General features: G+C 43.0%; 1 protein-coding gene across 1 annotated transcript in view; it reads left to right on the top strand.

Annotated features, from left to right (window-relative positions):
• Nucleotides 1-18297, top strand: part of LOC121572572 (DNA-binding protein SATB1-like) — a 47884-nt gene that overhangs the window by 18890 nt on the left and 10697 nt on the right. The window contains exon 12 of the mRNA XM_045222258.1: nucleotides 281-797. Within this exon, the coding sequence (XP_045078193.1) occupies nucleotides 281-797 (517 nt within the window). The remainder of the gene's footprint in view (nucleotides 1-280; nucleotides 798-18297) is intronic.

The raw sequence follows: 18297 nt of genomic DNA, 5'->3' as shown, positions 1-18297 counted from the left end.
GCTAGTCAACGACAACACACAGGTCCGTCTACCGTGTATAGCCTACACACACACGTACACGGATGGAAGTGCGCACACACAACACAAACACATAATTCTACTCCGTAAATGTACATGCATTACACATGCATATGTACATAATTGAATGCAGAGTTGTGTAGCTGTTTGACGATAGTGTTCATACGTCTAGTTTGGTACTTGACCCTCTCCTCCTATAACACGGCCTATCATCAGCTCCCGTTGGTTTGTTTATAACTTCACTTCCATCTGTCTCCACCAGCTCCAACACCACTCCCCGTTGCCACAGCAACACCATCAACGACTCCTGACCCCTCTGTCCCAGCAGCCCTTGCAGCCCCAGGCGGGGCCTCGCCTGCCTCCACGGCAACCGTCCACAGCATCACCAGCCGAGACTGAGGGGGGTGGGGGCCAACTGAGGACCTGGTTGGGGGGTAGTAAGGATGATGGGAGGGGAGAGGACATTACTGGCCGGGGCAGTAGGAGTAGGGCTGGGGGTAGTAATGACAAGGAGGGGGGTGAGGGAGGTTGGTCGGGGGCCAGACAGAGTAACGGGGAGGGCGTTGGTGGGTGTAATGGTGAGGGGGGGGAGGGGTTGCGGGTGTCCCGGGAGGCGCAGGGGATCCTGCAGAGCTTCATCCAGGAAGTGGGTCTGAACCCAGACGAGGAGGCTGTCCACACCCTGTCAGCTCAGCTGGGCCTGCCCAAACACACCATCCTCAGCTTCTTCCACTGCCACCCCCACAGCTACACTCACCAGTACCATAGACAGGACTACAGTGAGATCCACCACAACCAACTTCCCAGCCACAGGGAAAATCACAACCAACACCACAAGGATCAGGACCTGCTCTTCTGTATTGGAGCAGGCCCAACCCAGCCTGAGAGAACTGCAGGGGAGAGGGAGGAGGGAGGAACCATAGATCCCGCTGGACAGATAGAGGGAGAGGAGGAGGAGGACATGGAGGGGGGAGAGGAAATAGAGGGGAGGGGGGGAAGACACCATTTTGAAAGAGTTGGATGTGAGCACTCATACTAACGCCATCGTCACCCTAAAGGAGGAGGAGCAACATGACTAACCAATCACAGCCTGAGACTACCCAACCACATGACTCTCATGAATAGCATGGCCCCACCCACTAGTTGTCCCCTCAAACCCAACGAGAAGACATCAATTTGATAGACAATTTGATAGTAATGATGTGGTATAATACAGTGAGGGAAAAAAGTATTTGATCCCCTGCTGATTTTGTACGTTTGCCCACTGACAAAGAAATGATCAGTCTATAATTTTAATGGTAGGTTTATTTGAACAGTGAGAGACAGAATAATAACAAAGAAATCCAGAAAAACGCGTGTCAAAAATGTTATGAATTGATTTGCATTTTAACGAGGAAAATAAGTATTTGACCCCCTCTCAATCAGAAAGTTTTCTGGCTCCCAGGTGTCTTTTTATACAGGTAACGAGCTGAGATTAGGAACACACTCTTAAAGGGAGTCTCCCTCGGCCTGGGGCTCCATGCAAGATCTCACCTCGTGGAGTTGCAATGATCATGAGAACGGTGAGGAATCAGCCCAGAACTACACGGGAGGATCTTGTCAATGATCTCAAGGCAGCTGGGACCATAGTCACCAATAAAACAATTGGTAACACACCACGCCGTGAAGGACTGAAATCCTGCAGCGCCCGCAAGGTCCCCCTGCTCAAGAAAGCACATATACATGCCCGTCTGAAGTTTGCCAATGAACATCTGAATGATTCAGAGGAGAACTGCGTGAAAGTGTTGTGGTCAGATGAGACCAAAATGGAGCTCTTTGGTATCAACTCAACTTGCTGTGTTTGGAGGAAAATGAATGCTGCCTATGACCCCAAGAACACCATCCCCACCGTCAAACATGGAGGTGGAAACATTATGCTTTGGGGGTGTTTTTCTGCTAAGGAGACAGGACAACTTCACCGCATCAAAGGGACGATGGACGGGGCCATGTACCGTCAAATCTTGGGTGAGAACCTCCTTCCCTCAGCATGACAATGACCCAAAACACACGGCCAAGGCAACAAAGGAGTGGCTCAAGAAGAAGCACTTTAAGGTCCTGGAGTGGCCTAGCCAGTCTCCAGACCTTAATCCCATAGAAACTCTGTGGAGGGAGCTGAAGGTTCGAGTTGCCAAACGTCAGCCTCGAAATCTTAATGACTTGGAGAAGATCTGCAAAGAGGAGTGGGACAAAATCCCTCCTGAGATGTGTGCAAACCTGGTGGCCAACTACAAGAAACGTCTGACCTCTGTGATTGCCAACAAGGGTTTTGCCACCAAGTACTAAGTAATGTTTTGCAGAGGCGTCAAATACTTATTTCCCTCATTAAAATGCAAATCAATTTATAATATTTTTTACATGTGTTTTTCTGGATTTTTTTGTTGTTATTCTGTCTCTCACTGTTCAAATAAACCTATCATTAAAATTATAGACTGATCATTTCTTTGTCAGTGGGCAAACTTACAAAATCAGCAGGGATCAAATACTTTTTTCCCTCACTAGGTGTTTCCCTTATTTGTAATGAAATATTGAAATAAAGGACTGTCTTTGTGAAAATAAATGACATTATGTAGTACACAATGTATTTTAACTGTTGAGGATCCCATTTTAAAGACATTATGCCAACAAATGCCTTGTAGTATGTGGCACTACCCACCTGTTTCTATGGCTAGACTGTCCTCTCTGGATTTTGATGATACTGAAATGTGAATATTGATCAGGATCAACTGGTCAGCTGTGTTGTTTGTTTTGATTTCTTTCTCTGTTACAAAACTCTGACAACTATCCTTTCTTATAGCGTTCTGTCATAATGTCCACTTTTAGGTGTCTCTGACTGACGGTAAAATCAATTGTCTTAAGGTATTTTATGGTCAACAATCAAATTATTTGAGTGGCTTCTCTCAAATTGTGTATGCAAATTAGTTCACTCATGCAAATGAATACTTCAGCTGGTCAACTGTAGAAGAAAAGGCTAATATGCAAATGATATGTGTGTGTGTATAACTGCCTCATGTCTTTCTTTGATTTAACCTTCCATCTTTGTAAAAATGTAGTATTTGTTTTAAAATAGTTAATGCCATTGATTTATGAGTAACTTGATTGAAGTGGTTGTTTTGAACATGTTTCATCATTTATCTGTTCAGAAATGCAATGAATGCGGATGGTAATTAATGTCGTATTTAAACCTGTGATTTATGATTTGCTTAGTCACACATTAAACACATTAAATGGAGCTGCTGTTGATTTGGTTGGTTTTTCTGTGGTATCTATGGTTACAAATCTTATTTGAAATCTATGTTGGCTTTTCCTAGACAGACTAAGATGGGTAGGTAGACATCTTGTTTCTGACATGTTCACACCTGCTCAGTTATTATTCCCTTGAAAATAAATTAACTATTTAATCAATGACATTAATTGAGTTGTTTTGATTATAAGTCAATCTTGTCATTTCACAATGTAACATGGGGAAATGCGTTGTTGGCTATCGCTCTTATGTTGTATAGCACAGGAGGCTGGTGACACCTTAATTGGGGAGGACGGGCTCCTGGCAATGACTGGCGGGGAATTAGTGGAATGGTAACATACATCAAACACATGGTTTCCAAGTGTTTGATGCCATTCCATTTGCTTCGTTCCGGCCATTATTATGAGCCATTCTTCCCTCAGCAGCCTCCTGTGTTGTATAGGTAAATTACTTTTCACACGTACGCATGACACATTAGTTAACTATGAACTCCAAGATCATGAGAGTGTCTGTTTGTAGCTACGAAAGTTATCCATTATCATCTTATAAAACGTTTTTTATCAGGCACATGCTTGGAGGCACATGTTTGTGTTTTTTTAATTTACGGAAAGCCAGGGGCACACTCCAACACTCAGACATAATTTACAAACGAAGCGTGTGTGTTTAGTGAGTCCGCCAGATCAGAGGCAGTAGGGATGACCAGGGATTTTCTCTTGATAATTGTGTGAATTGGACCCTTTTCCTGTCCTGCTAAGCATTCAAAATGTAACGAGTACTTTTGGGTGTCAGGGAAAATGTATGGAGTAAAAAGTAAATTATTTTCTTTAGGAATGTAGTGAAGTAAAAGTAAAAGTAGTCAAAAATATAAATAGTAAAGTAAAGCACAGATACCCAAAAAACTACTTCAGTAGTACTTTAAAGTATTTTTACTTAGGTACTTTACACCACTGCAAACACTCATGCATAAACACACACCCACATGGTCACATGCACAGATAATCAGAGTTAATTATCAGACACGTTTTACTATTGAAAACAAATTAACATTTATTGTATCCAAATGAAGACCGACCTACCCTGCAAACAATAATGAGTCGTTAGGACGTCTCCGGGACGTCACGAAATGGTCGCTTAAAGTCGTCAGGACGTTGTGTCATGGTCCCCTGGATGTTTCGTCTAGATCCCGGTTTGTCCCAGGGATGTCACCTGATGGTCGCAAAGAAACGTTCTCCCAACAACAACAAGTTTTACCCAGGGCACACACACCCTAGTTTAATTACACATCACCCCTTGTTACTGTTGCCAAGCCCATCAAGGCCCTGATTGGTGAGCCACTGATCCAGTCACAGCTCTTTGTCTTTTGTCAATGCTAGGGACACCCACACACAGTGTTTCCAATTTACATATTTGACATACATGATTACATTGTGTATGTTTATTCATACAGTAACATGTCTTCACCTGGGATTTGAATTCACAACCTCTTTCTGATATGGCACCATGTCTGTATCAATGAGTGATTTCACCTGTAGGCCTATTCCTACAATTTGCACTTCAAAGTAAAGCTCAGCTCTGTTAAAAATACACAAATACACACAATTCCTGGAAGCTGAAAATGTCCCAGTTCTTATATGGCCTGCATACTCACCAGACATGTCACCCATTGAGCAAGTTTGGGATGCTCTGGATCGATGTGTACGACAGCGTGTTCCAGTTCCCGCCAATATCCAGCAACTTCGCACAGCCATTGAAGAGGAGTGGGACAACATTCCACAGGCCACAATCAACAGCCTGATCAACTCTATGCGAAGGAGATTTGTCACGCTGCATGAGGCAAATGGTGGTCACACCAGATACTGACTGGTTTTCTGATCCACGCCCCTACCTTTTTTTTAAGGTATCTGCGACCAACAGATGCATATCTCTATTCCCAGTCATGTGAAATCCATAGACTAGGACCTAATTTATTTATTTCAATTGACTGATTTCCTTATATGAACTGTAACTCAGTAAAATATTTTAAATTGTTGCATGTTGCGTTTATATTTTTGTTTAGTGCATTATATGTAATGAATGTGTAGCGGACTTCTAAAATTCTACAGTGACATCCTGGGAATTTACAGGGAACTACACAAACATCCCCCAGAGAACGTTCCCTTGGGACATTACGCAACGTTCTTAGAATATTCTCAGAATGTCAGTGGGATAACATCACGCCAAAACCCTTAAGATACCTAATGGGCAGGGGGTAGAAGAGGTGTCTGGGTCCCCGTCGCTGGCGGGCAGGCTGTGGGGCAGGGGGTAGAGGAGGTGTCTGGGTGGCAGCCAGGCTGTGGGGCAGGGGGTAGAGGAGGTGTCTGGGTGGCGGCCAGGCTGACAGTGTTGTTTGGAAGGAGAGACAAAGAGGAAGGAGCAATAATAGTTTTTCTGTGTTTGTACGTACCTGTGTGTATGTGTATGCATGTGTGTGTTTGTGTTGATGCATCTGAAGTACGTTAATCTACTGCATATGCACTGTTGGTAATACACCCCCTCTCTTAATTCAGGTTTATTCACAGCACCAGAGATACTTCTTCACTTTCTACAGCCATGCACGGGATGGACGGAAAATGGTGTGTGCTTCGTTCAGAAATTGACAAAGAGTGGTCACTACTATGGATCATTCCAGTAGTGAGGACATTGCTGACACAGTGGTGAATGGAGCTAATCTTCAGCTGAATAGGGGAGATCAAGTGTACGTAAGTCTTGAGGCCAACACACACATCTATGATGATTCACAACGCATAAGTACATTTAGTGGCTTCCTGCTTTTTATTGTGCGAGTCCCTTTATAATTCAAGTTCGTTTGGTCACCTAGAGTATATGAAAGTGTCGGAATTTCCTTTTATTTTCTATGCATGTCATTTGTGTGTTTGTTGTATGTAATATGTGCTTTATGTGATTTGTCATATAGCGTACTTTTGGTCACTGAAATACAGCAAAGTACAGCCACACAGGTTCAGTGTTATCCAATTGAATTCCTACTGTACCTCAGCCTCCTCACAGACATATTTCCTCATATTCTGGGGGTACAAGATGACTTGTTGGTGTGATAATGCCCAGAAATGTTATCATTTGTTATCAATGTTATCATATAGGCCTAGTGTCAGGAGTCATCTAACCACAAACTGTTGTGAATGCTGATGACACATCCTGTACATTTTGTAAATATTTAATCATTTTAAGTGGGGTTTTTTGTTACATTTTTATATCAATATTTTTTGTTGTTGATAAATCTCTGTTTTGATCACATAAATATGGAGGTCTTCAATGTCAAAGTTACAAGACTTTGCTGTTAAATCCGTTCGTTTCCCTTGGATAGCTATCTAGCTAGCTGGGTGGCTTAATGTTTTTATTTAAATAATGCAGCAGCAGCTCCGGCTTTTTTGTTTCACCTGCGGGTTGGAAGGTGGAGACTGTTGTGTCTGAGATGTCAGAGAGGCAGAGTTTGTTCCTGACCACTGCTGATGTGTGGTTGAATTTCTGGCGCTTTACTGCAGCCGATGCGTTCCCCAGTTGGGCGCTATACTGTCATCAGCTACCCATTTTGTAAGTCGCTCTGGATAAGAGCGTCTGCTAAATGACGTAAATGTAAATGTAAAGAGGAGCGGCTACTATGGAGGAACTGGGAACGTCGGACAAAGTGATGGGCCTTGATGAAAAGCTCCTGGCTTGTCTGACAGACTGACTTTCTCCCTGGCTGCGCCCTCCTTTCAAGCCATACTGACTTTTCCATACTGCTTCAACTCCATTCGTTTTCCATACTTTAATTGTTGTTCATTGATGAATGGTGTATTTTGTTTCGTAACTTTTTAGTGTTAGCCTCTATGATTTTTAAATGCATTGTATCCACGTGTGGTTGTACTGTGTTTTAATTATTTGTTTAAAATAAATCATATCATATATATAAACACCATTCATAGGAGATTAAGTCCTTCAGAGAAGCAATTTTACTATTTTTAAAAGCACCTCCACACAATAACTGCCAATGCATAGGCCTACGAAGTAAAATCATCTTAATTATTCTTTAATGTTGTTCAAGGCGAGGACTCTTTAATCAACTGCACATTTTCTCTCTTCAGATAATTCTTTGCGAATTTTAATAAACCTTTCTCCCCCGAGAGTAAATAATAGTTTTCAAAGATCATTTCTCACATAACAATTCAGCGTTTATATTATGCGTTGCACAGAAAGACTAATGTTTGATACAAACTGCCTATAATTTCTTATTTAAACTCTGCTGTAGAAGACCGAGAAGTAGAACACAGGCAAATGACAGTTAATAGATCAATCGACCTTCATTAGTCATACATTAGCATATAGTTTACTTAATATATATCTAATAACGTCTTATTATTCTAGATCATTCTGTTGAGGACGTTAAAAGCTCACTTCGGAGCACAAAGGAGATGCTCTGATATACACTATTAACACTCCATCTCTGATATAAACTACACAATTAACACACACACACACTGTGTTTTTACTCTGACCAGTTCATAAAACAATAATGTTCCCTTCGATATCATTGAGTGCAACTAGCCAACATCTCAGTCAACATTAGTTGATGGAACATGAATAATGCACTCTTAGAAAAAAGTGTTCCAAGAGGGTTCTTCGGCAATCCCCATAGGAGAACCCTTTTGGGTTCCAGGGTGAACCCTTTTTGGTTCCAGGTAGAACCGTTTTGGGTTCCATGTAGAACTCTTTGTGGAAAGGGTCATACATGGAACCCAAAAGGGTTCTTCCTGGAACCAAAATGGTTCTACCTGGAACCAAAAAGGGTTCTTCAAAGGGTTCTCCTATGGGGACAGCCGAATAATCATTTTAGGTTCTAGATAGCACCTTTTTTTCTAAGAGTGTGGTAGAGCAGAGCTGCAGCAGGGTTGTAGGAATAGAGTTAGGGTTTGAGTAATGGTGTCCAACGTCATTAAGGAACAGTGCTGCAGCAGGGTTGTAGGAATAGAATTAGGGTTTGAGTAATGGTGTCCAACGTCATTAAGGAGCAGTGCTGCAGCAGGGTTGTAGGAATAGAATTAGGGTTTGAGTAATGGTGTCCAACGTCATTAAGGAGCAGTGCTGCAGCAGGGTTGTAGGAATAGAATTAGGGTTTGAGTAATGGTGTCCAACGTCATTAAGGAGCAGTTCTGCAGCAGGGTTGTAGGAATAGAATTAGGGTTTGAGTAATGGTGTCCAACATCATTGAGGAGCAGTGGTGCAGTATTTTTGAGAGATGGGTGAAGTCTCCACAACCTCAACTTTGTGGTTTATCAATCTGACGATGGACTAACACATTTTTTGGCAACAACACTGCCCTCCCATTCTCGTATTACCCTGACATGACACAGAATCATTGAGGAAATGTAGGTTGGGTTTTAGATCATCTCATTCAGACAGACACTTCTAATGCTCGGAAGGAGAGGGACAAAACTCGCTTTGCGCAACTACCCTAGAGATATACTACAGGACCAAAAGTATGTTGACACCTTCTTGTCGAACATCTAATTCCAAAATCATGGGCTTTAATATGAAGTTTGCTGCTATAACAGCCTCCACTCTTCTACGAAGGCTTTCCACTAGATGTTGGAACATTGCTGTGGGGACTTACTTCAATTCAGCCACAAGAGCGTTAGTGAGGTCGGCACTGATGTTGGGCGATTAGGCCTGGCTCGCAGTCGGCGTTCCATCCAATTCATCCCAAAGGTGTTCGATGGGGTTGATGTCAGGGCTCTGTGCAGGCCAGTCAAGTTCTTCCACACCGATCTCGACAAACCATTTCTATATGGACCTTGCTTTGTGCATGGGGGCATTGTCATGCACAGAATCGTCTAGAATGTCATTGTTTGCTGTAGCGTTAAGATTTCCCTTCACTGGAACTAAGGGGCCTAGCCTGAACCATGAAAAACAGCCCCAGACCATTATTCCTCCGCCACTAAACTCTACAGTTGGCACTATGCATTGGGGCAGGTAGCGTTCTTCTGGCATCCGCCAAACCCAGATTCGTCTGTCGGACTGCCAGATGGTGAAGCGTGATTCATCACTCCAGAGAACGCGTTTCCACTGCTCCAGAGTCCAATGGTGGCAAGCTTTTCACCACTCCAGCCGACGCATTGCATTGCGCATAGAGATCTTAGGCTGCTCGGCCATGGAAACCCATTTCATGAAGCTCCCGACTAACAGTTATTGTGCTGACGTTGCTTCCAGAGGCAGTTTGGAACTCGTAGTGAGTGTTGCATCCGAGGACAGACAGTTTTTACGCGCTACGCGCTTCAGCACTCGGTGGTCCCATTCTGTGAGCTTGTGTGGCCTACCACTTTACGGTTGAGCCGTTGTTGCTCCTAGACGTTTCCTCTTCACAATAACAGCACTTCCAGTTAACCGGGGCAGCTCTAACAGGGCAGAAATTTGACAAATTGACTTGTGGGAAAGGTGGCATCCTATGACGGTGCCACGTTGAAAGTCACTGAGCTCTTCAGTAAGGTCATTCTACTGCCAATGTTTGTCTATAGAGATTGCATGGCTGCGTGCTCGATTTGATACACCTGTCAGCAACGGGTGTGGCTGAAATAGAATCCACTAATTTGAAGGGGTGTCCACATACTTTTGTATTTATAGTGTAGCTGGGAAGGAGTGATGTTGATACCAGCCACTGCTTAGATAGATCAGACCAGATACAGTGCCCTCAGAAAGTATTCACACCCCTTGACTTTTTCCACATTTTGTTATGTTACAGCCTACATTTTAAATGGATTAAATTTGGAGTTTTTTTTCACTGGCTTACACACAGTACCCCATAATGTCAAAGTGTAATAATGTTTTTTGAAATTTTTACAAATAATAAAAAATGAAAAGCTGAAATGTCTTGAGTCAATAAGTACTCAAGCCCTATGTTATGGTAAGCCTAAGTAAGTTCAGGAGTAAACATGTGCTTAACAAGTCACATAATAATAGTTAACATGATTTTTGAATGACTACCTCATCTCTGTACCCCACACATACAATTATCTGTCAAACACAGATTACACCACAAAGACCAGGGAAGTTTTCCAATGCCTCGCAAAGGGAACCTACTGGTAGATGAACATTTTTGAAATAAGAAGACAATGAATATCCCTTTGAGCATGGTGAAGTTATTAATTACACTTTAGATGGTGTATTAATACACCCAGTCGCTACAAATATACAGGCGTCCTTCCTAACTCAGTTGCCATAGGAAGGAAACTGCTCAGGGATTTCACCATGAGGACAATGATGACTTTAAAACAGTTACAGGATTTACTGGCTGTGATAGGAGAAAACTGAGCATGGATCAATAACATTGTAGTTACTCCACAATACTAACCAAATTGACAGAGTGAAAAGAAGGAAGCCTGTACAGAATATAAATATTCCAAAACATGCATCCTGTTTGCCACAAGGAACTCAAGTAAAACTGCAAAACAAATGTGGCAAAGCAATTAACTTTTTGTCCTTTTTGTCCTGAATACAAATAAAAAACATTACTGAGTACCACTCTCCATATTTTACAGATTTGTGGTGCCTGCATCAAGTTATGGGTATGCTTGTAATCGTTAAGGATTGGGGAGTTTTTCAGGATAAAAAATAAACAGAATGGAGCTAAGCACAGGTAACATCCTAGAGTAAAACCTGGTTCAGTCTGCTTTCCACCAGACACTGGGAGAAAAATGCACCTTTCAGCAGGACCATAACCTAAAACACAAGGCCAAATCTACACTGGAGTTGCTTACCAAGAAGACAGTAAATGTTTCTGAGTAGCCGAGTTACAGTCTTGACTTAATTCTACTTGATAATCTATGGCAAGACCTGAAAATGGTTGTCTAGCAATGATTAACAACCAATTTGACAGAAAATAATAATGGGCAAATGTTACACAATCCAGGTGCGGAAAGCTCTTAGAGACTTACCTAGAAAGCCTCACAGCTGTAATCACTGCCAAAGGTCCTTCTACAAAGTATTGACTCAGGGGTGTGAATACTTATGTAAATGAGATATCATTTTCAATAAATTTGCAAAAATTACAAAAAACATGTTTTCACTTGGGGTATTGTGTGTAGATGGGTGAGAGAGAAATGTTTTATTTAATCCAGGGGTATGAATACTTTCTGAAGGCACTGTAGATCAGAAGTGCTGAGTTCAGTGGCGATTTTAGCATGTCAATCTTGGTAAGGCAAACTATTTTTATTTTTTTAATGCATGCCAGCAAGGACACTACACAACACAACACTAAACAATACATTAATAGCACTATAATGGTGACAAACGATGCCCACAAACTGTTAGGGCCTACATAAAGCTGTCCCAACAGCAGAGCTTTATTTTCAGCACCATGGAGTGAATCCTTACCACTGCTACTCCTGGCTATCAGCGGAGTCTTGTCTGGCAGCGAAACAGTTCATTCAACCTCATTCACTGCCTTTAAAAAAAACATAGCTGATATGGCTGACTTGCTTAAACAAATGTGGTTTCTACTGACAATTGAGATGTACAAACTATGGCATAAGGGGACGACGAGTGGATAAGAGGCAATCAATAATTTCGATTAAGACATTAATGAGCGAGCTATAACTATTTGTTTAGCACTTTTGAAATGTACAGCAACAGAATTCAGAACATGGGCCGTTCACACAGTATTCTACCTGTACACCAAGTCAAAACTTTAGGATAAATAAAGGGGGCATATAGCAGACAATCAAAGCTCTTACAATATTCGATGATTACACGCCCAAGTCAGAACAGTAGGCTACGTTACAGTATGAGGGGGAAAGGGAACACATTTTTAGGGTGAGTTACATGGACTACTAACAGCTTACTACACAACATACACTTAGTATTACTTTCTTAGCTACAGTATGCATATCTCCCTGGCATATTATATAATTTATGCAGCAGCATACCATACATTTTTGGACTCACCTTGTTGTGCTGTGCTCACTTGAACAGGAAGGTGGGGCTGCGGTCCTTGTGGGAAAATGTTGTCATCAAACTTTGTCATCAAAGTCTGACATTCTCTGGATTTATGGTGCTTTCAAGACAACTGGGAACTCGTAAAAAAACAAGGTTGAATCATGACGTCAGTGATCTTCAGGTCGGAGCTCTAGAAAGAGACTTGGAATTCCGAGTTGGATGTTCAACTAGTTCAATGCTCAACCAACCAGTAACTCTCAGACAGAGCATTGATAGACACAAGTGTTTTATTGTATGCCTAAAACTTTAAAGAGATGGCATGCACCGTTCATTAGCTTTATCTAGTTCTAATGTGTCACCTTGTAAAATGTTGGTGCTTTCTGTCTGAGGGAATTTGTGTCTTGTCAGACATAGGCTAGTGCCTCTCAGTTCTCTGTCTGCCACTGTCTATCTCTGTCTCTCTGTCATTATGTCTCTCTGTCATTCTCTCTCTCTCTCTCTCTCTCTCTCTCTCTCTCTCTCTCTCTCTCTCTCTCTCTCTCTCTCTCTCCTCTCTCTCTCTTTCTTTGTCTCTGCTCTATGATATTGCCCATTGCTACTCTTCATCAGACAGTGAATCGTTCAAGCCCCATTTGCTCTGAATGTCTTTTAGCGTAACTCAATAAAGATTTGCGGCATTCTGTCATCTGTTACCATGATGTCATCTCTGCCGGGGCCAATCAGGGCCCGCGGAATCCTCGTCATCGGTAATATTAGTGATAATAACGATAATGGCGTTTCTGAAAATGCAGCGCTTCTGATTATTATTATGATGGTAATGATGATGATGATTAGACATTGTTGTTTCGTTACGCTGCCCCACCTCCCCCTCCCATATCAACATCCTCCTGTAGTACTCTTAATGCAGGACAGGTTAATGACCCCCCCCCCTCTACTCTCTCCCCCCTCTCTCCCATCAGACATTACTGAGGTTATTAATGGACCGTAGACTCATTGCCTTTTACTGTGATGACCTTCATGGCTACGATGACTTTCATGGCTGTCGCCAAGTAGTCAACTCTGAGAAGTATGAGGCACCATCAGCATTGAAGTATCATCAACACTAGTCAAAAGCAGTCTTAAAAAGAAATCCCCATACAAATGGTTTCTCTCTCACACTCTCTCTTTCTCTCTCTCTCTCTCTCTCTCTCTCTCTCTCTCTCTCTCTCTCTCTCTCTCTCTCTCTCTCTCTCTCTCTCTCTCTCACACACACACATACACACACACACAAACACAAACACAAAAACACACTCTCTCTCTCTTTCTCCCTCTCTCACTCCCTCAATGTTTTTCTCAACTTATAAATGTGTATAAACTTCCATCGAACTTTGTGCGTTACATTTATTTTCTTAGTGACTTTTGTTCCTATTATCATCAATTGTCTCTAATTATCTCGTTAAGCATATCTTAATCATCACTAACGAGTTTGATTGTTCTTGATAATCAGTGTCTGTTTCTCTATCAGTGTCTCAGTTGCTCACCAAAAACCTTACAAGGCTCTTAGCATAGAATCACACAGTGCATTCGGAAAGTATTCAGACCACTTCACTTTTTCCACATTTTGTTACGTTACAGCCTTATTCTAAAATGGTTTAAACCGTTTTTTTCCCTCATCAATTGAAATCATTCTCTACCCAAGAACACTTTCTGTTTCGCTCTACTCAGGTCTGACTGACTCTACTTTCTCTCTCTCTCTCTCGCTCTCTCTCTCTCTCTCTCTCTCTCTCTCTCTCTCTCTCTCTCTCTCTGTCTCTCTCTCTCTCGTTCTCGTTCTCTCTCTCTCTCTCTCTCTCTCTCTCTCTCTCTCTCTCTCTCTCTCTCTCTCTCTCTCTCTCTCTCTCTCTCTCTCTCTCTCTCTCTCTCTGTCTCTCGTTCTCTCTCTCTCTCTTTCTCTCTCTCTAGCTCTCTTTCTGTCTCTATCTCTATCTCTCTTTTTCTCTCTCTCTCTCTCTCTCCCTCTCTCTCTCTTTCTCTCTCTCCCTTTCTCTCGCTCTCTCTATCTCTCTCTCTCAATTCAATTTCAATTTCAATTTCAATTTCAATTTAACGGCTTTATTGGCATGGGAAACGTATGTTAACATTTCCAAAGCAAGTGAAGTAGATAGTAAACAAAAGTGAAATAAACAATAAATATTAACAGTAAATATTACACTCAGAAGTTCCAAATGTCATATTATGTCTATATACAGTGTTGTAACAATGTGCAAATAGTTAAAGTACAAATGGGAAAATAAATAAACATAAATATGGGTTGTATTTACAATGGTGTTTGTTCTTCACTGGTTGCCCTTTTCTTGTGGCAATAGGTCACAAATCTTGCTGCTGTGATGGCACACTGTGGTTTTTCACCCAGTGGATAAGGGAGTTTATCAAAATTGGGTTTGTTTTCTAATTCTTTTTGGATCTCTGTAATCTGAGGGAAATATGTGTCTCAAATGGATTAAATTGTTTTTTTCCCTCATCAATTGACACATATTACCCCATAATGACAAAGCAAAAACAATAGGTCATAAATCATTCTCTACCCAAGAACACTTTCTGTTTCGCGCTACTCAGGTCTGACTGACTCTACTTTCTCTCTCTCTCTCTCTCTCTCTCTCTCTCTCTCTCTCTCTCTCTCTCTCTCTCTCTCTCTCTCTCTCTCTCTCTCTCTCTCTCTCTCTCTCTCTCCCTCTCTCTCTCCCTCTCTCTCTCTCACTTGTTCTCTCTCTACTTCAATCAACCGATTTCTAATTCCCTAACCCCTCTACTTCTTCGCTGTCTCCGTTTTAGACTAGACTGACTATATGACCAAAATTATCCTACTTACACTTTGTAGTCAATTTTGACACTAGAATAAACGTTTTCTGGCTAACATCGATGCCACATCATCCATTTTCTACCAGAGAAGTTGTTTATGCCTTAATGCCTTCAGTTGCTCTTTAATGGAACGTTTTTTCACATCTTTCAGACCTGTCTTGGCCAGACATGGGTAAGGTTGCCATACTGGCGTTGGGGTAAACTGGCCCCCCTTGGGTTCTTAGCTGATGGTACTGATCACAGCTGGCTCCCTCGTGTACTACAATCCCGACGCTCTGTCTAAATGCGAACACACCACACACGCACACATACACGCACGCACGCACACACACACGTGCTCACACACACACACATTCACTATCTGACACAATAGTTGTCTGCTCTACTTACAGAGGGCTAGTGGCTATGGAGCGCTTCAGGGGCAGTCTCTAATTATGCTGCAAACCCTAACTCTAAAACAATGTAAGCATTGTTCCTCGGTCTGTTTGGGTATAATCAACGTGTGCTTATTGTACTGTGTGCTTATTGTACTGTTTAACTATTTCACCATTGTAGATTCTCTTCAAGCCTTAACAGACATGTGCTTTGCATGCAGGCCTTCATCACACACATGTTATACTCATCATCATGGGCCTATTCATCACATGACAGAGGATAGTGGCTAATCTGCCTTTGCCATCGATACTATTGGCCAATTTACAATCGCTTGATAATAAAGTGGACGAACTACAGGCATGAATATCCTACCAACGGGACATTAAAAACTGTAATATCTTATGTTTCACCGAGTCGTGGCTGAACGAAGAAATGAATAACATACAGCTGGCGGGTTATACACTGCATCGGCAGGATAGAACAGCAGCCTCTGGTAAGACAAGGGGTGGCGGTCTATGTATATTTGTAAACAACAGCTGGTGCACGATATCTAAAGAAGTCTCGAGGTTTTGCTCGCCTGAGGTAGAGTATCTCATGATAAGCTGTAGACCACACTCTCTACCACAAACCGATGCTGGCACTAAGACCGCACTCAATGAACTGTATATGGCCATAAGCAAACAGGAAAACGCTAATCCAGAGGCGGCGCTCCTAGTGGCCGGGGACTTTAATGCAGGGAAACTTACATCTGTTTTACCTCATTTCTACAAGCATGTTAAATGTGCAACCAGAGGGAAAAAAAACTCTAGACCACCTTTACTCCACACACAGAGACGTGTACAAAGCTCTCCCTCGCTCTCCATTTGGCAAATCTGACCATAACTCTATCCTCCTGATTCCTGCTTACAAGCAAAAACTAAAGCAGGAAGCACCAGTGACTCGGTCAATCAAAAAAGTTGTCAGATGAAGCAGATGCTAAGCTACAGGACTGTTTTGCTAGCACAGACTGGAATATGTTCCGGGATTCTTCCGATGGCATTGAGGAGTACACCACATCAGTCACTGGCTTCATCAATAAGTGCATTGATGATGTCGTCCCCACAGTGACTGTACGTACATACCCCAACCAGAAGCCCTGGATTACAGGCAACATCCGCACTGAGCTAAAGGGTAGAGCTGCCGCTTTCAAGGAGCGGGACTCTAACCCGGAAGCTTATAAGAAATGCCGCTATGCCCTCCGACGAACCATCAAACAGGCAAAGTGTCAATACAGGACTAAGATTGAATCGTACTACACCGGCTCCGACGCTCGTCGGATGTGGCAGGGCTTGCAAACTATTACAGACTACAAAGGGAAGCACAGCCGCGAGCTGCCCAGTGACACAAGCCTACCAGACGAGCTAAATTACTTATATGCTCTCTTCGAGGCAAGTAACACTGAAACGTGCATGAGAGCATCAGCTGTTCCGGATGACTGTGTGATCACGCTCTCCATAGCCGATGTGAGTAAGACCTTTAAACAGGTCAACATTCACAAGGCCGCAGGGCCAGACGGATTACCAGGACGTGTACTCTGAACATGCGCTGACCAACTGGCAAGTGTCTTCACTGACATTTTCAACCTCTCCCTGTCTGAGTCTGTAATACCAACATGTTTCAAGCAGACCACCATAGTCCCTGTGCCCAAGAACACTAAGGTAACATTCCTAAATGACTACCGACCCATAGCACTCACGTCTGTAGCCATTAAGTGCTTTGAAAGGCTGGTCATGGCTCACATCAACACCATTATCCCAGAAACCCTAGACCCACTCCAATTTGCATACCGCCCCAACAGATCCACAGATGATGCAATCTCTATTGTGCTCCACACTGCCCTTTCACACCCGGACAAAAGGAACACCTATGAGAGAATGCTATTCATTGACTACAGCTCAGTGTTCAACATCATAGTGCCCTCAAAGCTCATCACTAAGCTAAGGACCCTGGGACTAAACACCTCCTTCTGCAACTGGATCCTGGACTTCCTGACGGGCCGCCCCCAGGTGGTAAGGGTAGGTAATAACACATCCACCACGCTGATCCTCAACACGCCCCTCAGGGGTGCGTGCTCAGTCCCCTCCTGTACTCCCTGTTCACTCATGACTGTATGGCCAGGCACGACTCCAACACCATCATTAAGTTTGCCGATGACACAACAGTGGTAGGCCTGATCACCGACAACTACGAGACAGCCTATAGGGGGAGGTCAGAGACCTGGCCGTGTGGTGGCAGGACAACAACCTCTCCCTCAACGTGATCAAGACAAAAGAGATGATTGTGGATTACAGGAAAAATAAGAGGACCGAGCACGCCCCCATTCTCATTGACGGGCTGTAGTGGAGCAGGTTGAGAGCTTCAAGTTCGTTGGTGTCCACATCACCAACAAACTAACATGGTCCAAGCACACCAAGACATATTCCCCCTATGGATACTGAAAATTTTTGGCATGGGTCCTCAGATCCACAAAAGTTTCTACAGCTGCACCATCAAGAGCATCCTGACTGGTTGCATCACCGCCTGGTATGACAACTGCTCAGCCTCCGACCGCAAGGCATTACAGAGGGTAGTGCGTACAGCCCAGTACATCACTGGGGCCAAGATTCCTGCCATCCAGGACCTCTATACCAGGCGGTGTCAGAGGAAGGCCCTAAAAATTGTCAAAGACTCAAGCCACCCTAGTCATAGACTGTTCTCTCTGCTACCGCACGGCAAGCGGTACTGGAGCGCCAAATATAGATCCAAGAGGCTTCTAAACAGCTTCTACCCCCAAGCCATAAGAC

This window comes from Coregonus clupeaformis, chromosome 8 (genome assembly GCF_020615455.1).
Source record: "Coregonus clupeaformis isolate EN_2021a chromosome 8, ASM2061545v1, whole genome shotgun sequence".
NCBI classification, from domain to species: Eukaryota; Metazoa; Chordata; class Actinopteri; order Salmoniformes; family Salmonidae; genus Coregonus; species Coregonus clupeaformis.
Note: the sequence above shows the minus strand (reverse complement) of the source record. Positions and strands in the feature narration are given on the sequence as shown.